The following is a 20,053-nucleotide window of genomic DNA, read 5'->3' on the forward strand; positions in this document are numbered from 1 at the left end:
GAGGAATACATAAGAGACACTTTCCGGAATGTTTCAGACTCCGAAAAGGAATAGGTATGTGGTATGGTAAGTAAACCGACTCCAAAACAGTTCTAATGGCAATATTTCTCCGTTTTGGAATATTTAGAAAGATAGAAAAATAAGAAGCAGTCCGGGAAGGACACGAGGGCTCCACGAGGGTGGAGGGCGCGCCCTACCCCCCGGGCGCGCCCCCTACCTCGTGGGCACCTCGTGTGCTCTCCGGACTCCGTTTTCTTGCACGATACGTATTTTGGTTGGTAAAAATTCAGTATATAATCTCCCGAAGGTTTTGACTCTCGTATCACGCAAATATCCTCTATTTTCGTTTCGAGCTATCCTGCTGCAGATTAGAACAACATGTCGTCTCAGGATTCTGAAGGAGAAAGCTATGTGGCTGATTACCTTGCAAATCCCAAGGTCTATGGAGATGTGGAGCATTGTGGTTGGACTACGGAAGAAGAATAGGACTATGAACCCAAGAGGAAGGAGGAGACGAGCTCAGATGAAGATGAAGCCCCATTACCTCAACCTGGGGACATGCATGTGGAGTTCAAAAAGTCAAGCCTCCCTGATAGAGCAAATAAACCTAAGATCGAGTTTATCCCTTTTCGTCACTTGCAGGAAAACAAACAGGAACTATGCAAAAAGATATTAATCCTGGAGCAGGAGATTGATGACTTGAGGGATCAAAATTCTGTTCTCAAGCGCAAATTAAGGGAGAAGCCTACGCCATCAACTAAACCATCATCTCCACCTTCCTCGCCAGCAAAGGAGACATAATCACATGGGTATGGGCACTCCCCTTGGCAACTGCCAAGCTTGGGGGGGTGCCCCGGTATCGTATCACCATCACACTCCTTTCTTTACCATTTTTCTTAGTTCGATCCTATTAGTAGTATCTTGATCTAGTAGAATAAAAGTTTTGGTATGATCTAGTTTGAGTTTTGCTTTATGATCTCTCTATGTAATCGAGTCCGTGAGCTATATAATAAAGAGTAGTGTTGAGTCAAGGGCTTGATTATCTTGCTATGATCTTGAGTGAATAAAAGAAAAGAGAAAAGGAATAAAAAGAAACAAAGAGATCATATCGATCTTATTGAGGGTAATGACTTCACATAGAAAGAGTATGATGATTAAAAATTGTTGGGAGTTGGCAAACATAGCTTTGGTCATCGTTGCAATTAATAGGAAGTAATAAAGAAAGAGAGGTTTCACATATAAATACACTATCTTGGACGTCTTTTATGATTGGGAGCACTCACTAAAATATGACATGCTAAGGAGTTGATGTTGGACAAGGAAGACAACGTAGTGGGTTATGTTTTCTTATATCTGAGATAAAGTATATTGTCATGGATCGTCCAACATGTTGAGCTTGCCTTTCCCCCTCATGCTAGCCAAATTCTTTGCACCAAGTAGAGATACTACTTGTGCTTCCAAATACCCTTAAACCAGTTTTGCCATGAGAGTCCACCATATCTACCTATGGATTGAGTAAGATCCTTCAAGTAAGTTGTCATTGGTGCAAGCAATAAAAATTGCTCTCTAAATATGTATGATTGATTGGTGTGGAGGAAATAAGCTTTATACGATCTTGTGATTTGGAAGAAATAAAAGTGACGGACTGCATAATAAAGGTTCATATCACAAGTGGCAATATAAAGTGACGTTCTTTCGCATTAAGATTTTGTGCATCCAACCTTGAAAGCGCATGGCAACCTCTGCTTCCCTCTGCGAAGGGCCTATCTTTTATTATTATCTTCTACCTTATGCAAGAGTCATGGTGATCTTCACCTTTCCTTTTTATATTTTATCCTTTGGCAAGCACAGGATGTTGGAAAGATCCTGATAGATATATCTAATTGGATATGGGTTAGCATGAACTATTATTGTTGACATTACCCTTGAGGTAAAAGGTTGGGAGGCGAAACTATAAGCCCCTATCTTTCTCTGTGTCCGATTAAAATTCCGTAACCACAAGTATTGCGTGAGTGTTAGCAATTATGAAAGACTAAATGATAGTTGAGTATGTGGACTTGCTAGAAAGCTCTGACATAGACTCTTTCTTATGTTATGATAAATTGCAATTGTCTCAATGACCGAGATTATAGTTTGTTAGTTCTCAATAAAGTTTCTAATTCATACTTTGCATTGTGATTACATTATTACTTGAGCATAAGAAATCATATGACAATATCCATATATGTTGCTGTTATGAGAATAATCATGATGCCCTCATGTCCGTATTTTATTTTATCGACACCTCTACCTCTAAACATGTGGACATATTTATCGTTATCGGCTTCCGCTTGAGGACAAGCGAAGTCTAAGCTTGGGGGAGTTGATACGTCCATTGTGCATCATGCTTTTATATAGATATTTATTGCATTATGGGCTGTTATTACACGTTATGTCACATTACTTATGCCTATTCTCTCTTATTTTACAAGGTTTACATAAGGAGGGAGAATGCCAGCAGCTGGAATTCTGGGTTGGAAAAGGAGCAAATATTAGAGACCTATTCTGCACAACTCCAAAAGTCCTGAAACTCCACAAAAGTTATTTTTGGAATTAATAAAAAATACTGAGCGGAAGAAATACATCAGGGGGGCCACCACCTGTCCACGAGGGTGGGGGCGCGCCCTACCCCCTGGGCGCGCCCCCTGCCTCATGGGCCCCCTGTTGGTCCTCCGATGGCCATCTTCTGCTATATGAAGTCTTTCGCCCGAAGAAAAATCATAAGGAACCTTTCGGGACGAGACTCCGCCGCCACGAGGCAGAACCAATCTAGGGCTCCGGCAGAGCTGTTCTGCCGGGGACACTTCCCTCCGGGAGGGGGAAATCATCGCCATCGTCATCACCAACGCTCCTCTCATTGGGAGAGGGCAATCTCCATCAACATCTTCACCAACACCATCTCCTCTCAAACCCTAGTTCATCTCTTGTATCCAATTCTTGCCTCCAAGTCTGGGATTGGTACCTGTAGGTTGCTAGTAGTGTTGATTACTCCTTGTAGTTGATGCTAGTTGGTTTATTTGGTGGAAGATCATATGTTCAGATCATATATGCATATTAATACCCCTCTAATTATGAACATGAATATGCTTTGTGAGTAGTTATGTTTGTTCCTGAGGACATGGGAGAAGTCTTGCTATTAGTAGTCATGTGAATTTGGTATTCGTTCGATATTTTGATGAGATGTATGTTGTCTATCCTCTAGTGGTGTTATGTGAACGTCGACTACATGACACTTCACCATTATTTGGGCCTAGAGGAAGGCATTGGGAAGTAATAAGTAGATGATGGGTTGCTAGAGTGACAGAAGCTTAAACCCTAGTTTATGCGTTGCTTCGTAAGGGGCTGATTTGGATCCATATGTTTCATGCTATGGTTAGGTTTACCTTAATACTTTTCTTGTAGTTGCGGATGTTTGCAATAGAGGTTAATCATAAGTGGGGTGCTTGTTCAAGTAAGAACAACACCCAAGCACTGGTCCACCCACATATCAAATTATCAAAGTACCGAACGCGAATCATATGAACGTGATGAAAACTAGCTTCACGACAATTCCCATGTGTCCTCGGGAGCGCTTTTCTCTATATAAGAGTTTGTCCAGGCTTGTCCTTTGCTACAAAAAGGATTGGGCCACCTTGCTGCACTTTATTTACTTTTGTTACTCGTTGCTCGTTACAAATTATCCTATCACAAAACTATCTGTTACCTATAATTTCAGTGCTTGAAGAGAATACCTTGCTGAAAACCGCTTATCGTTTCCTTCTGCTCCTTGTTGGGTTCGACACTCTTACTTATCGAAAGGACTACGATAGATCCCCTATACTTGTGGGTCATCAATTTCATAGCCAAATTTCTGACCGTTGCTGTGCTACGCGCCAGCTGTCCCAAAATATCTACCCACCTAACGGTCATATCATTGAAGGGCATTTATGTCTTATCATGTCGGGCTGCTCCCTAGGCTATAAATAGCCGCCCCCTACAACCACTAGCTGGTTGGCTGCTCCGAGAGAAACTGACACTTGTTAGTGAGAGCATCCCATCCTCCGAGGACTTTGAGCGAAAATCATCAAGTGAGGAAAACCCAAACCCAAACACCTACAAACCCAAAGTGATTGAGCATCACCAAAGAGATTGTTCATGTGTGGAACCGACGCTTGTTACCTTTGAGGACCGTGCATCCTCTAGACGGTTAGGCATCATGGTCTAGAGGATCCAAGAGGAAATTGTGGATCGCCGAGTGACCGAGTCTGTGAAGGTTTGGAAGTAACATGAAGACTTACCACGAGTGATTGGGCGAGGTCTGTGTGACCTTAGCTCAAGGAGAATACGATGAGGACTGTGTGTCCTCAGGTTTAAATACCTAGTCGCTCCAACCAGACGTACGACTGTCACAACAGTTGGAACTGGTCTACCAAATCACTGTCTTCACCGAGCTACTGGTTCTATTTCCTCAACCCTTTCTTTTCTTCATTCAGATATTGTTGTACTTGATCGTTACTGTTTGAAGACTTTGACTGAAGACTTTCTCAATTTCCTCAGTTCAATTTCTTCAGTCAGTTTGTCTTCAGCCTGCTTATCCTGATTACACGCTACTTGTACTCTGTGCTTGCTTTCATTTCATCATGATGACTGTGCTTCTGTTCTGTTATGCATGCATCTGAGTACTTATTCCGCTGCTAGTTGTTCGTGACTTAGGAATTTCCTCACACTGGAATTCCTCAGTGACGAATTTGTAAAAGTCGCCTATTCACCCCCCCTCTAGTAGATATAACTCACTTTTAGGCGTTACGGTATGCCTCCATCTTTGGATCTTTTGCATCGAAATCTCCATTTATTTGGGATATTGCGAGGTTCGAATCCCCACGCACCTCGAGGCGTTGTATGCCCATAGAAACAACCATTTGGAGACCATGCAGTAGTGCCTCATATTCGACCGTGTTGTTGGAGTCCGTATACATGTTTTGTAATACATAACGGACTGTGTCCCCTGTAGGGGATGTTAGGATGACACCAACCCCCAATCCGGCTAACATTTTAGAGCTGTCGAAGTACATCAACCGGTTGGAGTATGTGTTGTATTCTTTAGGGAGTTCGGCTTCTGTCCATTCGGCGACAAAGTCGGCCAACACCTGAGATTTAATAGCTCGGCGTGGCTTGTATGTTATTTCAAATGGTAAGAGCTCGATGGCCCATTTGGCAATGCGGCCGATGGCGTCTCGATTGTTCATGATGTCATTGAGTGGTACTTCGGAAGCCACCGTGATCGAACACTCTTGAAAGTAGTGTCGCAGCTTCCGGGATGTCATGAAGACCGTATACGCTATCTTTTGATAGTGTGGGTATCGAGATTTGCATGGTGCAAGAACCGCCGATACATAGTACACTGGTTTCTGGAGTTGGAATTTATGTCCCTCCTCCTGTCGTTCGACGATGAGTACCGCACTCACCACCTGGTGAGTTGCAGATATGTAGAGCAGCATAGCTTCGTCAACACTTGGTGTGACAAGGATTGGGTTGCTTGCTAACAAAGTTTTATTTCTTCCAATCCGGCTGTAGCCGCGTCCGTCCATTCAAAGTGGTCGGTGTGTCAGAGCAGTCGATAAAGTGGTAGCGCCTTTTCTCCTAATCTGGAGATAAAGCGGCTCAGGGCTGCCACGCACCCGGCTAGTTTTTGGACCTGCTTTAAGTCTGTTAGCGTTGCCAATTGTGACAAGACTCGGATTTTGGTTGGGTTCGCCTTGATTCGTCTATTGGAAACAATGAACCCGAGTAGTTTTCCGGCTGGGACACCGAAAACACATTTTTCCGGATTGAGCCGTATGTCATATGTTCGGAGGTTGTCGAATGTGAGGCGTAGTCGTCCACCAATGATTCGACGTGTTTAGTCTTGATGACTACGTCATCTACGTATGCCTCCACTGTCTTGCCAATTTGCTTTTCTAGACATGTTTGAATCATGCATTGGTAAGTGGCGCCAGCGTTTTTGAGTTCGAAAGGCATAGTGTTGAAGCAAAAAGGCCCATATGGGGTAATGAATGCTATTGCAGCCTGGTCGGACTCCTTCATCTTAATTTGATGGTATCCGGAGTATGCATCGAGGAAACACAGTGAGTCGTGTCCTGGGTCGCGTCAATGATTTGGTTAATGCGGGGCAGCGGGAAGGGGTCCTTAGGGTAGGCTTTATTGAGGTCTTTGAAATCGACACAAAGGCGCCAGGATTTATCCTTCTTCGGCACCATGACCAGGTTTGCTAGCCAGTCTGGGTGTTTGATCTCTCTAATGAACCCGGTTTCAAGTAGCTTGGCTAGTTCCTTCCCCATAGCTTATCGTTTGGGTTCGGAAAATCGTCGCAGCGTTTGCTTGACTGGTTTGAACCCCTTCATTATGTTGAGGCTGTGTTCGGCCAGTCTACGTGGGATTCCTGGCATATCCGAAGGATGCCAGGCGAAGATGTCCCAGTTTTCGTGCAGGAACGCTCACAAAGCGACGTCGCCCGTCGGATCCAGCAGTGCTTCGTTGGAGGCTGTCTTGTTAGGATCCGTTGGGTGCACTTGAAATTTGACTATTTCGTCCGCTGGTTTGAAAGAAGTAGACTTGGGCCTCTTATCGAGGATTACATCATCTTTGTCCATCGTGGAACACAGAGTGGTTAGCTCCTTGGCCTCGAGGGCCTCACATAGAGCCTCGAGGGCCAAGGATGCAGTTTTGTTTTCGGCGCGGAGTGCTATATCCGGATCACTGGTGATGGTGATAACTCCGTTGGGCCCTGGCATTTTGAGCTTCATGTACCCGTAATGGGGTATGGCTTGAAAGCGTGTGAAGGCGTCTCGCCCCAACATGGCGTGATATCCGCTATTGAAAGGTGCCACGTGGAAGAGCAACTCTTTAGACCTGTAGTTCTTCGGCATGCCAAATACTACATCAAGTTTAATTTTCCCCGAGCATCGTGCTTCTCGGCTAGGGATAATGCCTCAAAAGGTGGTGCTGCTTTGCTCGATGCGACTCTTGTCCATTTGCATTTTATTGAGCGTGTCTTCGTAGATGAGGTTCAGTCCGCTGCCGCCGTCCATGAGTACCTTGGTGAGTCGAAAGCCATCCACAATTGGGTTTAAGACCAAGGCGGCAGGTGCTCGGACTGATCTGGCCCTTGGTTCATCGTCGGCAGTAAAAGTTATTGCCGTATCGTTCCAAGGATTTATTGCGGCTACTTGGTTAACTTCGGTGAGGTCGCAGAGTGCCCTTTTGCACCAATTATTTGAAGAAAAGGTCTCGAAGACTGTAAAGACATTGAGATTGTCATCCTCCGAAGAGTACTTCTCCGGGGTAGTGTTGGTGAGGATGGCCTCGCCGCTCTTAGCCACCTGCCGGAGTACCCAACATGCCCAAAGGCTATGTGTTGGTTCGGAATTCGGCGTCGTGTGTATCTAACAGGGCTTGTCGAGCAATTCGTCAAGGACAGTTCTATGTCCCATGAAGGATTTGATTTTCTTGTCAATGAGATTATGATCGGGTGCCCCGTAAGGGTGCATTCTTTTTGCCCGTCCGGTGGGCTGCTTAAAGGCAGGAGGATCCCATCGGGCTGTTTGGGCTTTCCAGGCGCTTTCCATTGCGCAGTACTTCTGTACTATGTGTGCCAAATCTGCAAAGTGCAGTATGCGACGGCGGTTGAGGGCATTGAGGATTCCCTTGTCCGTACAGTTGCGGCAAAAAACTGAAACCGCATCGTCGTCGTAGCAATCTTTAATCTTGTTTTTAACAAGGAGGAACCTGACCCAGAAGTGGTGGACCGTTTCCTGAGGTTGCTGCTGTATGTACATTAGGCCACATACGTCTGGAGGACCTGAATTGCTTGGGGAATATTGCTTGTGGTGGGTGGGCAGGCTGAAATCCGAACCCTGACCCACTATTGGATCCGGAGTTTGAAGAATCTCCGAGGTCACTAGTCCAGGATCCGGTGAGTCCTGATGACTTTTGGGCTCAAGCCTGATTCTATGTTCGGAGGACATGAGGTCTCTTCCTGAAGATGGGTATCCGGCTCGCAGGGCTCGGAAATCCGAACATAGCTTGTTCTTAACTTAGGGGGAGAAGTATTCTCGGCTTGTTCCTCCACGACTGCTACCAGATGGGTGATCGGCGGGGACTTGATTCCCCTCTGATCGAGTTTAAGCCCAATCCGATCATAGTCTCTTGCGACCCCCAGGGCGGCGATGCGATCTAGCAGTTCGTTCAAGGACGAGACATCTGCTGGATTCATCTTTTCGGGGTGTTCGAGGCTGATGCGAAGATGATGTTTGGCGATTTCGGGGGCTGCCTTTGGCTTAACGGCCAAGCGGGCGCCCATGGTAAAACCGCCGAGCTGGAGGACCTGTCCTGGAGCTAGGGCCCTTCCAGAGGTGATGTTGTCGTTAATGACAAGGCGAGCCATCAATCCTTCTATCGACGACACAAAGGAGCTCTCAATGAAAGCACCAATGTCGGTTTCAAAACCGGCCGATCTCGGGTAGGGGGTCCCGAACTGTGCGTCTGAGAATCGAAGGTAACAGGAGACAAAGGGGACACGATGTATACCCAGGTTCGGGCCCTCATAATGGAGGTAAAAGCCTACTTCCTGCTTGATTGACTTTGATGAGTATAGGGGTTACAAGAGTTGATATACCTCGAGATCGTAATGGCTAAACCCTAGATGTCTAGCCTATATGAATTCTGATTGCCTCTACGGACTAAACCCTCCGGTTTATATAGACACTGAAGGGGTCTAGGGTTACACAGGGTCGGTTTACAGAAGAAGGAAATTGTACATCCGGACGCCAATCTTGCCATCCACGCAAAGGAGAGTCCTATCCAGACACGGGGGAAGGTCTTCTACCTTGTATCTTCACGGCCCATCAGTCCGGCCCATAACACATGGCCCGGACACCCGAGGACCCCTTAATCTAGGACTCCCTCACCAAGCATGGGGGAAGTGCCCCGGTATCGTATCACCACCACTTTTATCGTCATTATCTATCTTAGTTCGATCCCTAGTTATTTCGTGATTTAGAAGAATAAATTTTTAGTATGATCTATTTTCGAGTGCCTGCTCTATCTATCTATCTATCTATTTATCTATCTATCTAATCTTGTGCTAGATATATAATAAAGAGTAGTTTGAGTTTTGCTTTGCTTTCTTGTTTTCATCTTAGCAATGGGAAATAAAAGAATAAAAAGATCATATGCTACTTCCATGGGGAGTAATAACTTCACATAAAAAAGTATAGTTGATAAAATTTGTTGGAAGTTGACAAGCATATCATTGGTCATTGTTGTAATACATGAAAAAGTAATAAAGAAAGAGAGGTGTCACATATAAATATACTATCTTGGACATCTTTTATGATTGTGGGCCGCATCAAATATTCTATATCAATTAGTTGACGTTGGGCAAAGAAGACAACATGATGAATTATGGTTGTTTGCATTAACATAGAAGTTATATTGCTATGAATCTTCTAACATGTGCTTATCTAGAATCTTTTGCTAGCAGTCAAACACTGGTCCACCCAGATATCAAATTATTAAAGTAGCGAACGCGAATGGAATAAACATGACGAGAATGACTAGATAAAATTCACGTGTGTCCTTAAGAACACTTTACTTATTATATGAGACCGTTTCGACTTGTCTTTTGCTAAAAAAAATTGAACTATCTTGCCATACCTTTTTTATCGTTGCTCATTACAAATTATCTTGTATCAAACTATTTGTTACCGATAATTTCAATGCTTCCAGAAAATACTTTGCTGAAAACCATTTGTCATTTTCTTTCCACTTTTCATTAAATTCGACACTCTTATTTATGGAAAGGATTACGGTTAATCGCCATACTTGTGGCTGGTATATCGGGTGATCTACATGTACACCGTTAGTAATAAAAGTAATAAAGCTATGCTTTGCCTAAAAAAAGACGAGCAGGTGCCGTTCGCTTTCAGTTTGATGGTGGACCCCACCTCCAACCCCGCGTCGCCCACCGGTCAAGCCGGTCTCCCTCCGTTCCCCCCACCGGCGACGTCCGGTCTCGGTTCCCTTCGTGCGTTCGCTCGAGTCGTCGTCTCCGTTTCGTTTGGTTTCGTTGGGTTGGACTCCATTTGTCGCACACAAAACCAAAAATTATTAGAGGCGACGAAGAAGGGTGCGAACCCGCCGCCGTTCCGGGTTCCGATTAGATAGAGCTGTCGCGCCGCCGATCCCGTCGCTCCGCCGCGCCGAGGTAAGCAGCTCGACTTCAGATTCGGCTCCAACTGGTAGGGTTTGGTCCCCGTATACAGTAGCAAGGCCATGGGCTCACATACCGAGGTTTGGGTGTCCTGATTAGTTCGATCGATGGGGTTCTTGCTGTGGACTCGACCTGCGCAGTCTCGCGCTCTACGCGGGGTCCTCACAGGTCTCGACTAGCTCCCCGTACGCAGCGGGAAGTTAGGTCCAAGTTAGCTGAATCGGCGAATGGATCGTGATTCACATGTCTCTTCGCTGAGAGATGCGCGGAAGGTACCGTTGTAGTACTGGATTCGGTCTGTGATCAACCTTATCGCTGCTTAATTCGGATCCGGTCCTTCACTGCTCAAGGCGCAGAGCACAGTAGCTCAAATGGGTCCTATGCTGATGCTATGTTTTCAATCCTAGACCATTCTTGTGTGTAATACTCCGTATTAAGTGTTTGAACTTTGTGTTGTTGCAGCTTACAGTTTGTGCGTCATGGGGACTTCTTCAGGTGCGAATTTCCATCAACAGCCTCCGCCCCAGGGGATGCTGCCGCCTCGCCATGGTGCCCGGGCCCTGAGCCTGCAGACTTCCCTCTCACTGGCCTCGTCGGAACAGGTTGGCTCGCCTGAAATGCAGGAACCCGTGTCCAATTCTGACCAGGGCCATGACTCTGCCACTGAAAGTGCAAGTTCGAGGGAGACCTGGCCTGTAGAGCCGGAACATAGCAATGCTGCTGCTGCTAGTAGTGGCGGTGCTGTGAAAAAGGTGGAGATGGAAAAGGATATCAGAAATGGTATCCCCAAGTTGCAGGTTATTCGCGGAAGCTCCCGCATCGATAGGGTGTCACTGAGGGAGATTGCGCGGGAGAGAGTGGACCTAGTTGTCGAGAAAATGAAGGTAATGCCAGAGGAGCACCTGGAGGAGATTAAAAATGAGCTCAGGTCGATTCTGGAGGGGACAGGGGGCTCTCATCATATTGAGGAGTTTCTGTATCTGCAGAAGTTTGTCCAGGGCAGAGGTGATTTGACACCAACTATGCTTTCAATGGCCCATCATGTCCAACTGGAGATCCTCGTGGCAATCAAGACTGGAATCCAGGCGTTTTTGCACCCCAGCGTCACCATTCCCCAAAGCCACCTGGTGGAGGTCTTCTTGTATAAGAGGTGCCGGAACATTGCTTGCCAGAGTGCTCTCCCGGCTGAGGAGTGCAGATGCAATGTATGTGCTAACAGAAATGGGTTTTGCAACCTTTGCATGTGTGTGATTTGCAACAAGTTTGATTTTGAGGTCAACACATGCCGATGGGTTGGGTGCGATTTCTGTTCCCATTGGACGCACACCGACTGTGCGATTCGTGTTGGCCAGATTGGGACAGGGCAATCAATTAAGAGCGGCACCGGTCATGCCGAAATGCTTTTTAGGTGCCAGGCTTGCCAGAAGACATCAGAATTATTCGGTTGGGTTAAGGATGTGTTTCAGCAATGTGCTCCTGGTTGGGATAGGGATGCCTTAGTACGAGAGCTTGAGTTTGTTTGTAAGATATTTCGTCTAAGCGAAGACCCAAAAGGAAGAAATTTGTTCAGGAAATGTGCGAATCTGATTGAAAGATTGAGGAATAGTTCTCCTGATTCTGTCAATCCTAGGATGATACTGCATGCACTTCGAGGTTTGTGTACTTCTGTAGCTCCATCATTTTCTGATGCTATGTAGCCCTTATTGATTATTTCTACTGTATTTGGTAATCCTATTACCATTCACCATCCCTAATTCATTCATGTGCTTATGTTTTACCATCATATAGGTAGACGACAAAAAATGGTCTAGACATTCAAATTATCCAATAAAATATATGTTTATTCATCAGCCATCCGTTGCTTTGTTGCACAAAGACGTGTACTTCAAGAATCTGTTGGTTACTTGCTTCATTATTTAGTTTCCCATTGTATGTTATTGTATATCTTATGACTGAACCACCATAAGGAGTTAACTGCTTCAATAACGGTAAGGTGGGGTCAACTCAGCCAGAAAGCTGCAGCAAGTTGTTTAGTAACTGTCGGTTCTTGGTTGATTTAACAAACTTGGAGATTTTTACCTTTCCTATGCTGATCGGTTTCAATGAACTGCGTGCCGGTTTTGGTTATCTTTGACCATTTTATTGAAGAAAGATTTTCTTTACCATCCAGAGCAACTATAATATGATCACAATGTTTGGTGCACAATAGCCAACAGTCCCTACCAAGCTACGGCTCAATTCATATATGTATATTTGTTAAAATGCGAATGCATCAATGTTTTATGCTGTAGTCCAGCTCATATTACTTGTATGTGCGCCCTTATAAAAATGGTAACTTGTATACATGTCCCAAGAGGTTGTTGGGGGGTGACATGGTATGCAAACCCATATCTCCAAAGTTCTTTGAATGAACTGTGTGCTGGCTTTGGTTTTCTTTGACATTCTGTTTAGAAAGGTTTCCTTTGACATCTCGAGCAACTATGTTATGCTCATAATGTTTGGTGCACAATCTAGTTTGGGACTTGTTAAGAAATCCGCAAACTGTAACTCTAAAGGCACATACTGAAGAGCAATAACCTCATCCTGCACACCAATGCACATAAAAGAAGCATCAACACCAATATACTTGGTGAGCTCATGCTTCATAGGGTTGCACGCAATACTGGTAGCACATGTATTGTCTGACAATAGTGTAGTAGGTGTTGTAACAGACACACCAAACTCCTGAAGTTGCCATCATAACCTAGTCACCTCTGCCGTCAAAAGAGCCATATCTCACAACTCAGGCTCTGCACTCAAACATGAAACTGCAATTTGTCTTCCAAGCAATTAGAGAACCACCAAGGTAAACACAGTAAGCAGGAAGTGAACGGAGATCCGAGAGATCACTAGTCCACGTAGCATTTGAATAGGCTTGAATCTCTAAAGGAACTAGAGCGAGGAAAGAACAGACGGTGAGAAATCGTGGCACGAAGATATCAGAGAACATGGAGAAGGTGACTATAGTGAACTAAAGTGGTAGCAGAAACAAATTGACTCAAAATATGAACATGATAGGAGGTATCTGACGAGTGACAGCTAGATAGACAAGTCTCCAAACAAGATGGCGATAACGTGTTAGATCAGGCAAGGGGTCACCATCAAAAGCACAGATCAGGCAAGGGGTCACCATCAAAGCACGGAGGTGAACATTGAGCTCCATGGGAGTCTCAGCAGTGCGCTATCAGTAAGAGCAGCACGAGCAAGGAGATCCTGGATATACTTTTCTTGGGAACTAAAAAAGCCATCAGAGGTAGAAGAGACCTCAATCCCAATAAAGCAACGAAGAGGGCCAAAGATCAAACATAAGAAACTGCTCACTAAGACTTGCCTTCACAAAGGCAATATACTCAGGGTCATCACCCGTGATGATCATGTCGTCAACATATAGAAGGAGAAGAGTCCGACCATGAGTAGGAAGGTGGACAAACAGTGCATTATCAAGAGCACTCGCTAAAAAACCAGTGGCAGTCACCATAGAGGCAAAACGCTCAAACCAGGCATGAGGGGCTTGCTTAAGGCCATAGAGAGAGCGACGAAGACGACAGACCATGCCGTTAGGAACAAAATACCCAGGTGGTGCCTGCATGTAAATCTCCTCACACAATTCACCATTAAGGCATTCTTAACATCAAGCTAAGACATACCAGTGGTGAACAGAGGCCACAACAAGAAGTGGTCATATGGGCCACATGAGCATAAGTCTCCTCATAATCACTGTCGTGGTATTTGCAAGGCTACGGTGGAGATCCGGGACTGGATTGGGCAACAACACACGGTGATATACCCAGGTCTGGGGCCGTCGCACGGAGGTAACACCCCTGCTCCTGCATGTCTAATTTATATGGAGTGTATATGGTGGTACATGGTTGCTCCTTGAGCTGTTTGGGTTCCATGGAGAAAGTCTCGCTGTGAGCCTATAGTTGGCTGCCTCTAGCTAGAGGGGATCGATTGGGAAGGAGAGAAATTGAGCGTGCGTGAGCCATTGCCATGGGAGGCTCCCTGGTGCACCTTATAAACTGGTGCCCAGGGGACAAGGGTAGTGCTCCACTGTAGAGCATGCCCGTATCGTCCGCGCAGGTCTGACGGGACGTGGCAGTTGACTTCAGGCAGTTGGCCAGCTGGAGCAGCCGGCCAAGGCAGGCGGGCCGCCGGCTCGGCTCACCGCTTTGGGACTACCCGGGGTCATCCCCCAGACAATCATGACCATGCTCCTGCTGAAAGCCACGAGCCACAAGACGAGCTTTATAGCGCTCAAGAGAACCATCGAAGCGAGTCTTAACCTTGTAGACCCACTTACAAGTGGTGAGACGAACACACGGAGGAAGAGAAACAAGATCCCACGTGTTGGTGTGCTCAAGAGTAGCAATCTCCTCGGCCATTGCAAGCTGCCATTCGGGATGAACAACATCACGATAAGAAGTCGGCCCAAGGCCAATAGTGCCAGAAAAACCATAGCGGTCAATAGGCGGAAGCGGGCGATGACCTAAGTCATAAGATGCCGAGACAAGGAAGATGGCACACCAGAATTAGACTCATCCACAACACGTGGACGACGGGTATAATACGAGGAGGAATCACCGGGATAGACTAAGGTGATGGAGACGGGAAAGGCATTGGGGATTATGGTGCAAAATCCCGGGATAAGCGAGGTGAGGAAACAATAGGACATGGCGGCACCGGATCTGCAACAATCGGAGAAGCATGAGCAGTGGGATGGGTGGACAAGGGCTCGACAGGAGTGATAGGCGTGTCAAGAAAAGTGAGGAAAGGTATAGCCTTGAGTGAAAAGGTTGAGGAAGATGGATGCTGGTAGAAGGGATAAAACCCAATGAAAGTCACATCTCAAAAAATACGCATTCGACGATTGACATGATCCCAACAACGATAACCCGTATGCTCATCACTCTATCCTAAGAAGACACACTTGATAGATGGAGCGGTCAGTTTGGTGCATTTACGGGGGGCAAGAAGAACATAGCAAACACAATCAAACAAATGGAGCGCTGAATAATCTGGAGAACGATAAAAAAGACGCTTGAAAGGAATGCAACCCTGCAGAGTAGAGGATGGTTGAATGTTGCTGAGATAGGTGGAAGTGGAGTCAGCCTCACTTTCCAAAAGTGAGGCGGAAGAGAGGTGGCAATCATCAACACACAAGCCGTCTCAAGAAGGCGACGATGCTTGCACTCAGCCACACCATTGACAAGAGAACTGAGCAAGAGTACCCTGCAGAACAAGGACTCCAAGCAACGTCGTGGAGATATACTCTCCAGCAGAGTCAACACTGGACACATGAATAGGCGTAGAGAACTGAGTGTGAACCATGGCAGTAAAACACTTATATATAGATATAACCTCACTACGAGAAGACATAAAATATATCCAGGTATGTCAAGAGAAATCATCTATAAAGATAATATAGTAACCATGGTCTCCTTTCGAGGCAAAAGGAGCTAGACCCCATACATCAGAGTGAACAAGGTTGAAAGGACGCTGAGACACAATCTCGCTATGAGGATAAGGCAACTGGACCTGTTTACCAAGCCGACAACCTTTACAGTCTAAAGACATACCGCCAGAGACGGGTCGGAGAAGACCACGTCGAACTAAGGATGAGAGCCGAGAGCCACACAAGTGACCAAGGCGATGGTGCCACTGCTGAAAGGAGCTGGTAGACAGGCAACCGAGGCAGAGAGACTGGCGGTGGTGGCAGTGAAGGATGCGGGGGCCAGCATCAAGGAGACCACCAGTGTGATGATCCTGAACAAGACATGAGCCAAAGTTGAGAATGACCCTGTAACGAGTCAACAATCTAACCACCAAAAATGAGTTGCATGGTAAGTCGAGGAACATGAGCAACATGAAAAGACAAAGTGCTAAGAATACCTCGGCCATTAACTAGGAGGGAGGTACCATTAGTAGTAAGAACATGAATAGGAGAATCGAGAGGTCGAATAGAGGACACAGTGGATGAATCATGAGTCATATGAAAAGATGCTCCAGTATCACGAAGATGTACCTGCCTGTGTAGAAGGTGGTCTCACAAAGCCAGAAGAGTTGGTAGCAGAACCAACTGAACCTGTTGATGCAGAACCAGAAGATGCAGCTAGCAGGCATTGAAGTTGTGCAATCTCCTGCTCAGTCAGGGGCTCAACTATAGAGGTTGACGTTGGTGCGCCCAGAAATGGAGAGCCGGAGGCAATGAGCAGGTCATGAAGCCGCATAATCTCCTGCTCAGTGAAGGACACAACTGAAGTAGTCTGACTTAGCAGCACTAGGAGAGGAGTTGCCACCAACACCTGCTGCTAGATGAGGCGGTGTAGAATGACCAGTATCGTCTGCAGAAGCCCGTGGAGAAGACGAGGTTAGCATCTAGACAAGCACCAAGTGCCAAGGGAAGGTGCGAGTGCGAGGCGTAGTTGATGGAGTGATATGCACCAACACTGCCGTGGGTAGCTAGAGATACTTTTACCATCTTCAACCTTTAGTCTTGATAGACATGAACACCATTACGAGGTGACCCATACATCAATCAAATCCAAGCAAGAGTAGGGTATTACCTCTACCATGAGGACCCGAACCTGGGTAAACGCTTTGTGTGCAAGCACGATCCCTTCTGATACTTCCGGTCAGTGCACTACCCTATCGGGACTACTGATGGTTTCCAGTTTCTTCACTAAGCTATGGCTCAACTCATTTATGCATTGTTTAAAATGCGAGTGCTTCACTCTTTGTATGCTATATAATCCAACCCATATTATTTCTTAAGTTGTGCTGTCAAGCTGTTGTTTTTGGTAGGATGGAGAGACTCCATAAGTAAATTAAATGAGGTCATTTGCTATTGATGTCAGACAAGAATTTGAGACACATTCATCAATCATCAGCCATCACATGATTACATGGTGAAAGAAAGAGCTAGTATTGTTTCATTCATTTTTTTTCTTCCAATTTAATCCATTTTGGTACCTTTGTCCTGGAGACCTGTTACCATTTAACTGCTATAACTTAATGTTAAAGGTTTCAGTAACCCATTTGTATTGATTGTACACACAAGTCTAAATGAAAATCATTTCTATGAGCAGCTCCTGGAAAGTTTAAGATGTAAAAAGTTTAGATATTTTGTCAGGAAAGGATTATTTAATACCAAAGTTATCCCCCTGAATTCCTATTCCTCTAGGACTTACTCGATCTCATTACAAGTACAATAGCAGTCAACCAGTTATCTCCCTCACAGTTACAAACTACAATAATCCTAACCAAAGGTCATAGCGCTGGATTTTAACAAATTTCTAGCAAGCATATAGCTTTCTAGAGGCAAGGCATTCCCTTTTTACAAGTGTATAAATTGGTTGGCTGAACTCTACATGTGTTTTGCCTGAGCTCAGTGTCAATTATGCCTACTTTTTTCATTTTTTATGTCACATTTAAGTCAATTTGTCATCTGAGTCTCTTTATAACACAGTTGTCATCACCACTTGGTTTCCTTCCACAGTTACAAATTACAATAATCCCCAACAGGTCATAGTACAAAAATCTTTAGAAGTTCTAGCAAGCACATAGTTTTATAGACTCTAGATGCTCCCTTTGTACATGTGTTTAAAGTTGGTTGGCTGGATTCTGCTTGTCCTTTGTCTGAGCTCAGTACTGATCATGCCTATTTTATTCATTTTGCATGTCACGATTAAGTTGATTAGTCATTCGAGTCTGTTAGTAACACAGTTGTTACCATATGCAGTTCGCTTGGCTGCTTAGGAATGAACTGACCGATAAATGCTTTATTTTGGTTGCTTAGTAACTGATGGATGGATGCTGTACTATGCTTATGTTTTCACAGAGCTTGAGATGGATTCCCCAAAGAGCTCTGAAAATGAAGAATCGGGACGCTTGATCACTCCCCAGGAGGCATGTAATCGTATTGCAGAGGTAGTCCAAGAAGCTGTCAGAAAGATGGAACTTGTTGCTGAAGAGAAAATGGGACTGTACAAAAAGGCTCGCACCGCTGTGGAGGCCTGTGACCGTGAGCTTGATGAGAAGGCCAGACAAGTTCAGGAGTTCAAGGCTGAGAGGCTGCGGAAGAAGCAGCAGGTGGAGGAGCTCGAGAGCATTGTTCGGTTGAAACAGGCTGAGGCTGAGATGTTCCAGCTCAAGGCAAGTGAGGCCCGCCAGGAGGCTGAGAGGCTCCAGAGCATCGCGCTTGCCAAATCTGAGAGGGCTGAGCAGGACTACGCTAGCCTCTACCTCAAGCGGCGCCTGGAGGAAGCGGAGGCAGAGAAGCAGTTTCTTTTTGAGAAAATAAAGCTCCAGGACGGCCATAGGCCCCCGCAGGCCAGCAGCGTGCCTGGTGATTCCTCTCAGGCTCCCTCTCAGGCGCTGATGCTGTCCAAAATTCAGGACCTTCTCAAGAACGTTCGTACCATGCCGACAAAGTCAGAGGCGCATTCAAAATAAGAGCAGCAGGCGCACTTCAGATTTGGGATTACATGTTGTGTTATTGTGCTATAATGTATGGTGACTTCAGTGTGATGTGTTGGGAGTATAATGGGCGGTGCCCCCCTTGGAAAATCAAATATTAATGTTGGAGATATCGGGATATGATATACTTATGCAGGCTACATATTTTAATTTCGTTATTACTTTATAAGTAAGAGGATCTATTCATCGTTAAAAGTTTGATGCAACTGATGGGAAATAGCTGAAGGAAACAAACACTGATAGATCTATTCACTGTTTTCTTAAATCACTAATTAAGGCATTCAGGGCCAGTTCTTTTAGCTTTTTTGGGCTTCCAGAATAAGCTGCTCCCTATCCAGCTTATTCTAAAAGCCCAACCAAAATTTCCTTTTTAGAAGCCTACTAGTCAAGTCTTAACTACTAGGCTTCTAAAAAAATAAATTTGGTTGGGCTTCTAGAATAAGCTGGGTAGGGGGCAGCTTTTTGCAGCTTATTCTAGAAGCCACCAAAAGAACTGGCCCTCAATAGGAAGCGCAGGAGAGGCAGTGGGATATTTGGGTGGGCCATGGTCGTCACAAGCGGGCGCGGCAGCCGGACACCTCCAAAGCCCCGACTTTGTCTTGGGTTTACGAAAAAAAATGTTCGAATCGACCAATGAACCGATGTAGGCCGGTGTTGGGTGGTAAAACAATCCGGTTCCCCGTTGGAGACGCCCTTAGGCCAACTCCAACGCACCATTTCATTTTGTCCAAGGGTGTCCGTTTGAGCCTAAATGGACACACGACACGGTCTAACGCGCGGCCGCATCCGCATAATTTGTCTGTTTGGGGTTTGGTCCGCCTCATTTCCGGTGCAAACCTGTGCCCTGTTTATGTTCACACGAACGGCAAACGGACGGGCACACACTTGCTCCTTGTCCGCCTCGGGGACTAGCCGTTCAACTACCTCCACCGACCAAAATTAATGCGCACGCGCGGCGGACCTCGGCTGTCAGCCACCCAACTGGTGGGTTGTCGTCCTTCTTAATGTAGAAGCCGTGGATTGGCCAATCCACAACCTCCACTTCCAAGCCCGCATGCTTCCTCCATCCCCAACACGAGCTAGCAAACCCTTGTCGCTGTCGTCGCTTCCACCTCCTCGTCGGCGCCGTGGGCTGGCATTGGATCAACAAGGGGAAGCACGACCATGAGGTTGGCTCCTCCTCTGGTCGCTGCCGCACCAGCAGGTCCACACCGCCCACACCACCTTCTTCGCCCGCACCACCTGCTTCGC

The 20,053-nt window shown here is 45.9% G+C and overlaps 1 protein-coding gene across 1 annotated transcript; it reads left to right on the top strand.

Moving 5' to 3' along the window:
- The first annotated feature begins 10,024 nt into the window (after window positions 1–10,024).
- LOC123119887 (OBERON-like protein) lies at window positions 10,025–18,997 on the top strand. The gene is made up of 3 exons (XM_044539850.1): window positions 10,025–10,282; window positions 10,751–11,941; window positions 18,165–18,997. Exons 2-3 carry the CDS (start codon window positions 10,768–10,770, stop codon window positions 18,776–18,778), a joined length of 1,788 nt encoding a protein of 595 aa, XP_044395785.1. The 5' UTR covers window positions 10,025–10,282; window positions 10,751–10,767; the 3' UTR covers window positions 18,779–18,997.
- The last annotated feature ends 1,056 nt before the right edge of the window (window positions 18,998–20,053 follow it).

Source organism: Triticum aestivum, chromosome 5D (genome assembly GCF_018294505.1).
Source record: "Triticum aestivum cultivar Chinese Spring chromosome 5D, IWGSC CS RefSeq v2.1, whole genome shotgun sequence".
NCBI lineage: Eukaryota > Viridiplantae > Streptophyta > Magnoliopsida > Poales > Poaceae > Triticum > Triticum aestivum.

Coding starts and splice junctions, on each gene's coding strand:
- LOC123119887 (XM_044539850.1), top strand. CDS start 10,768: ATGGGGACTTCTTCAGGTGCGAATTTCCATCAACAGCCTCCGCCCCAG. Junction 11,942..18,164: donor GATACTGCATGCACTTCGAG/GTTTGTGTACTT, acceptor ATGTTTTCACAG/AGCTTGAGATGGATTCCCCA.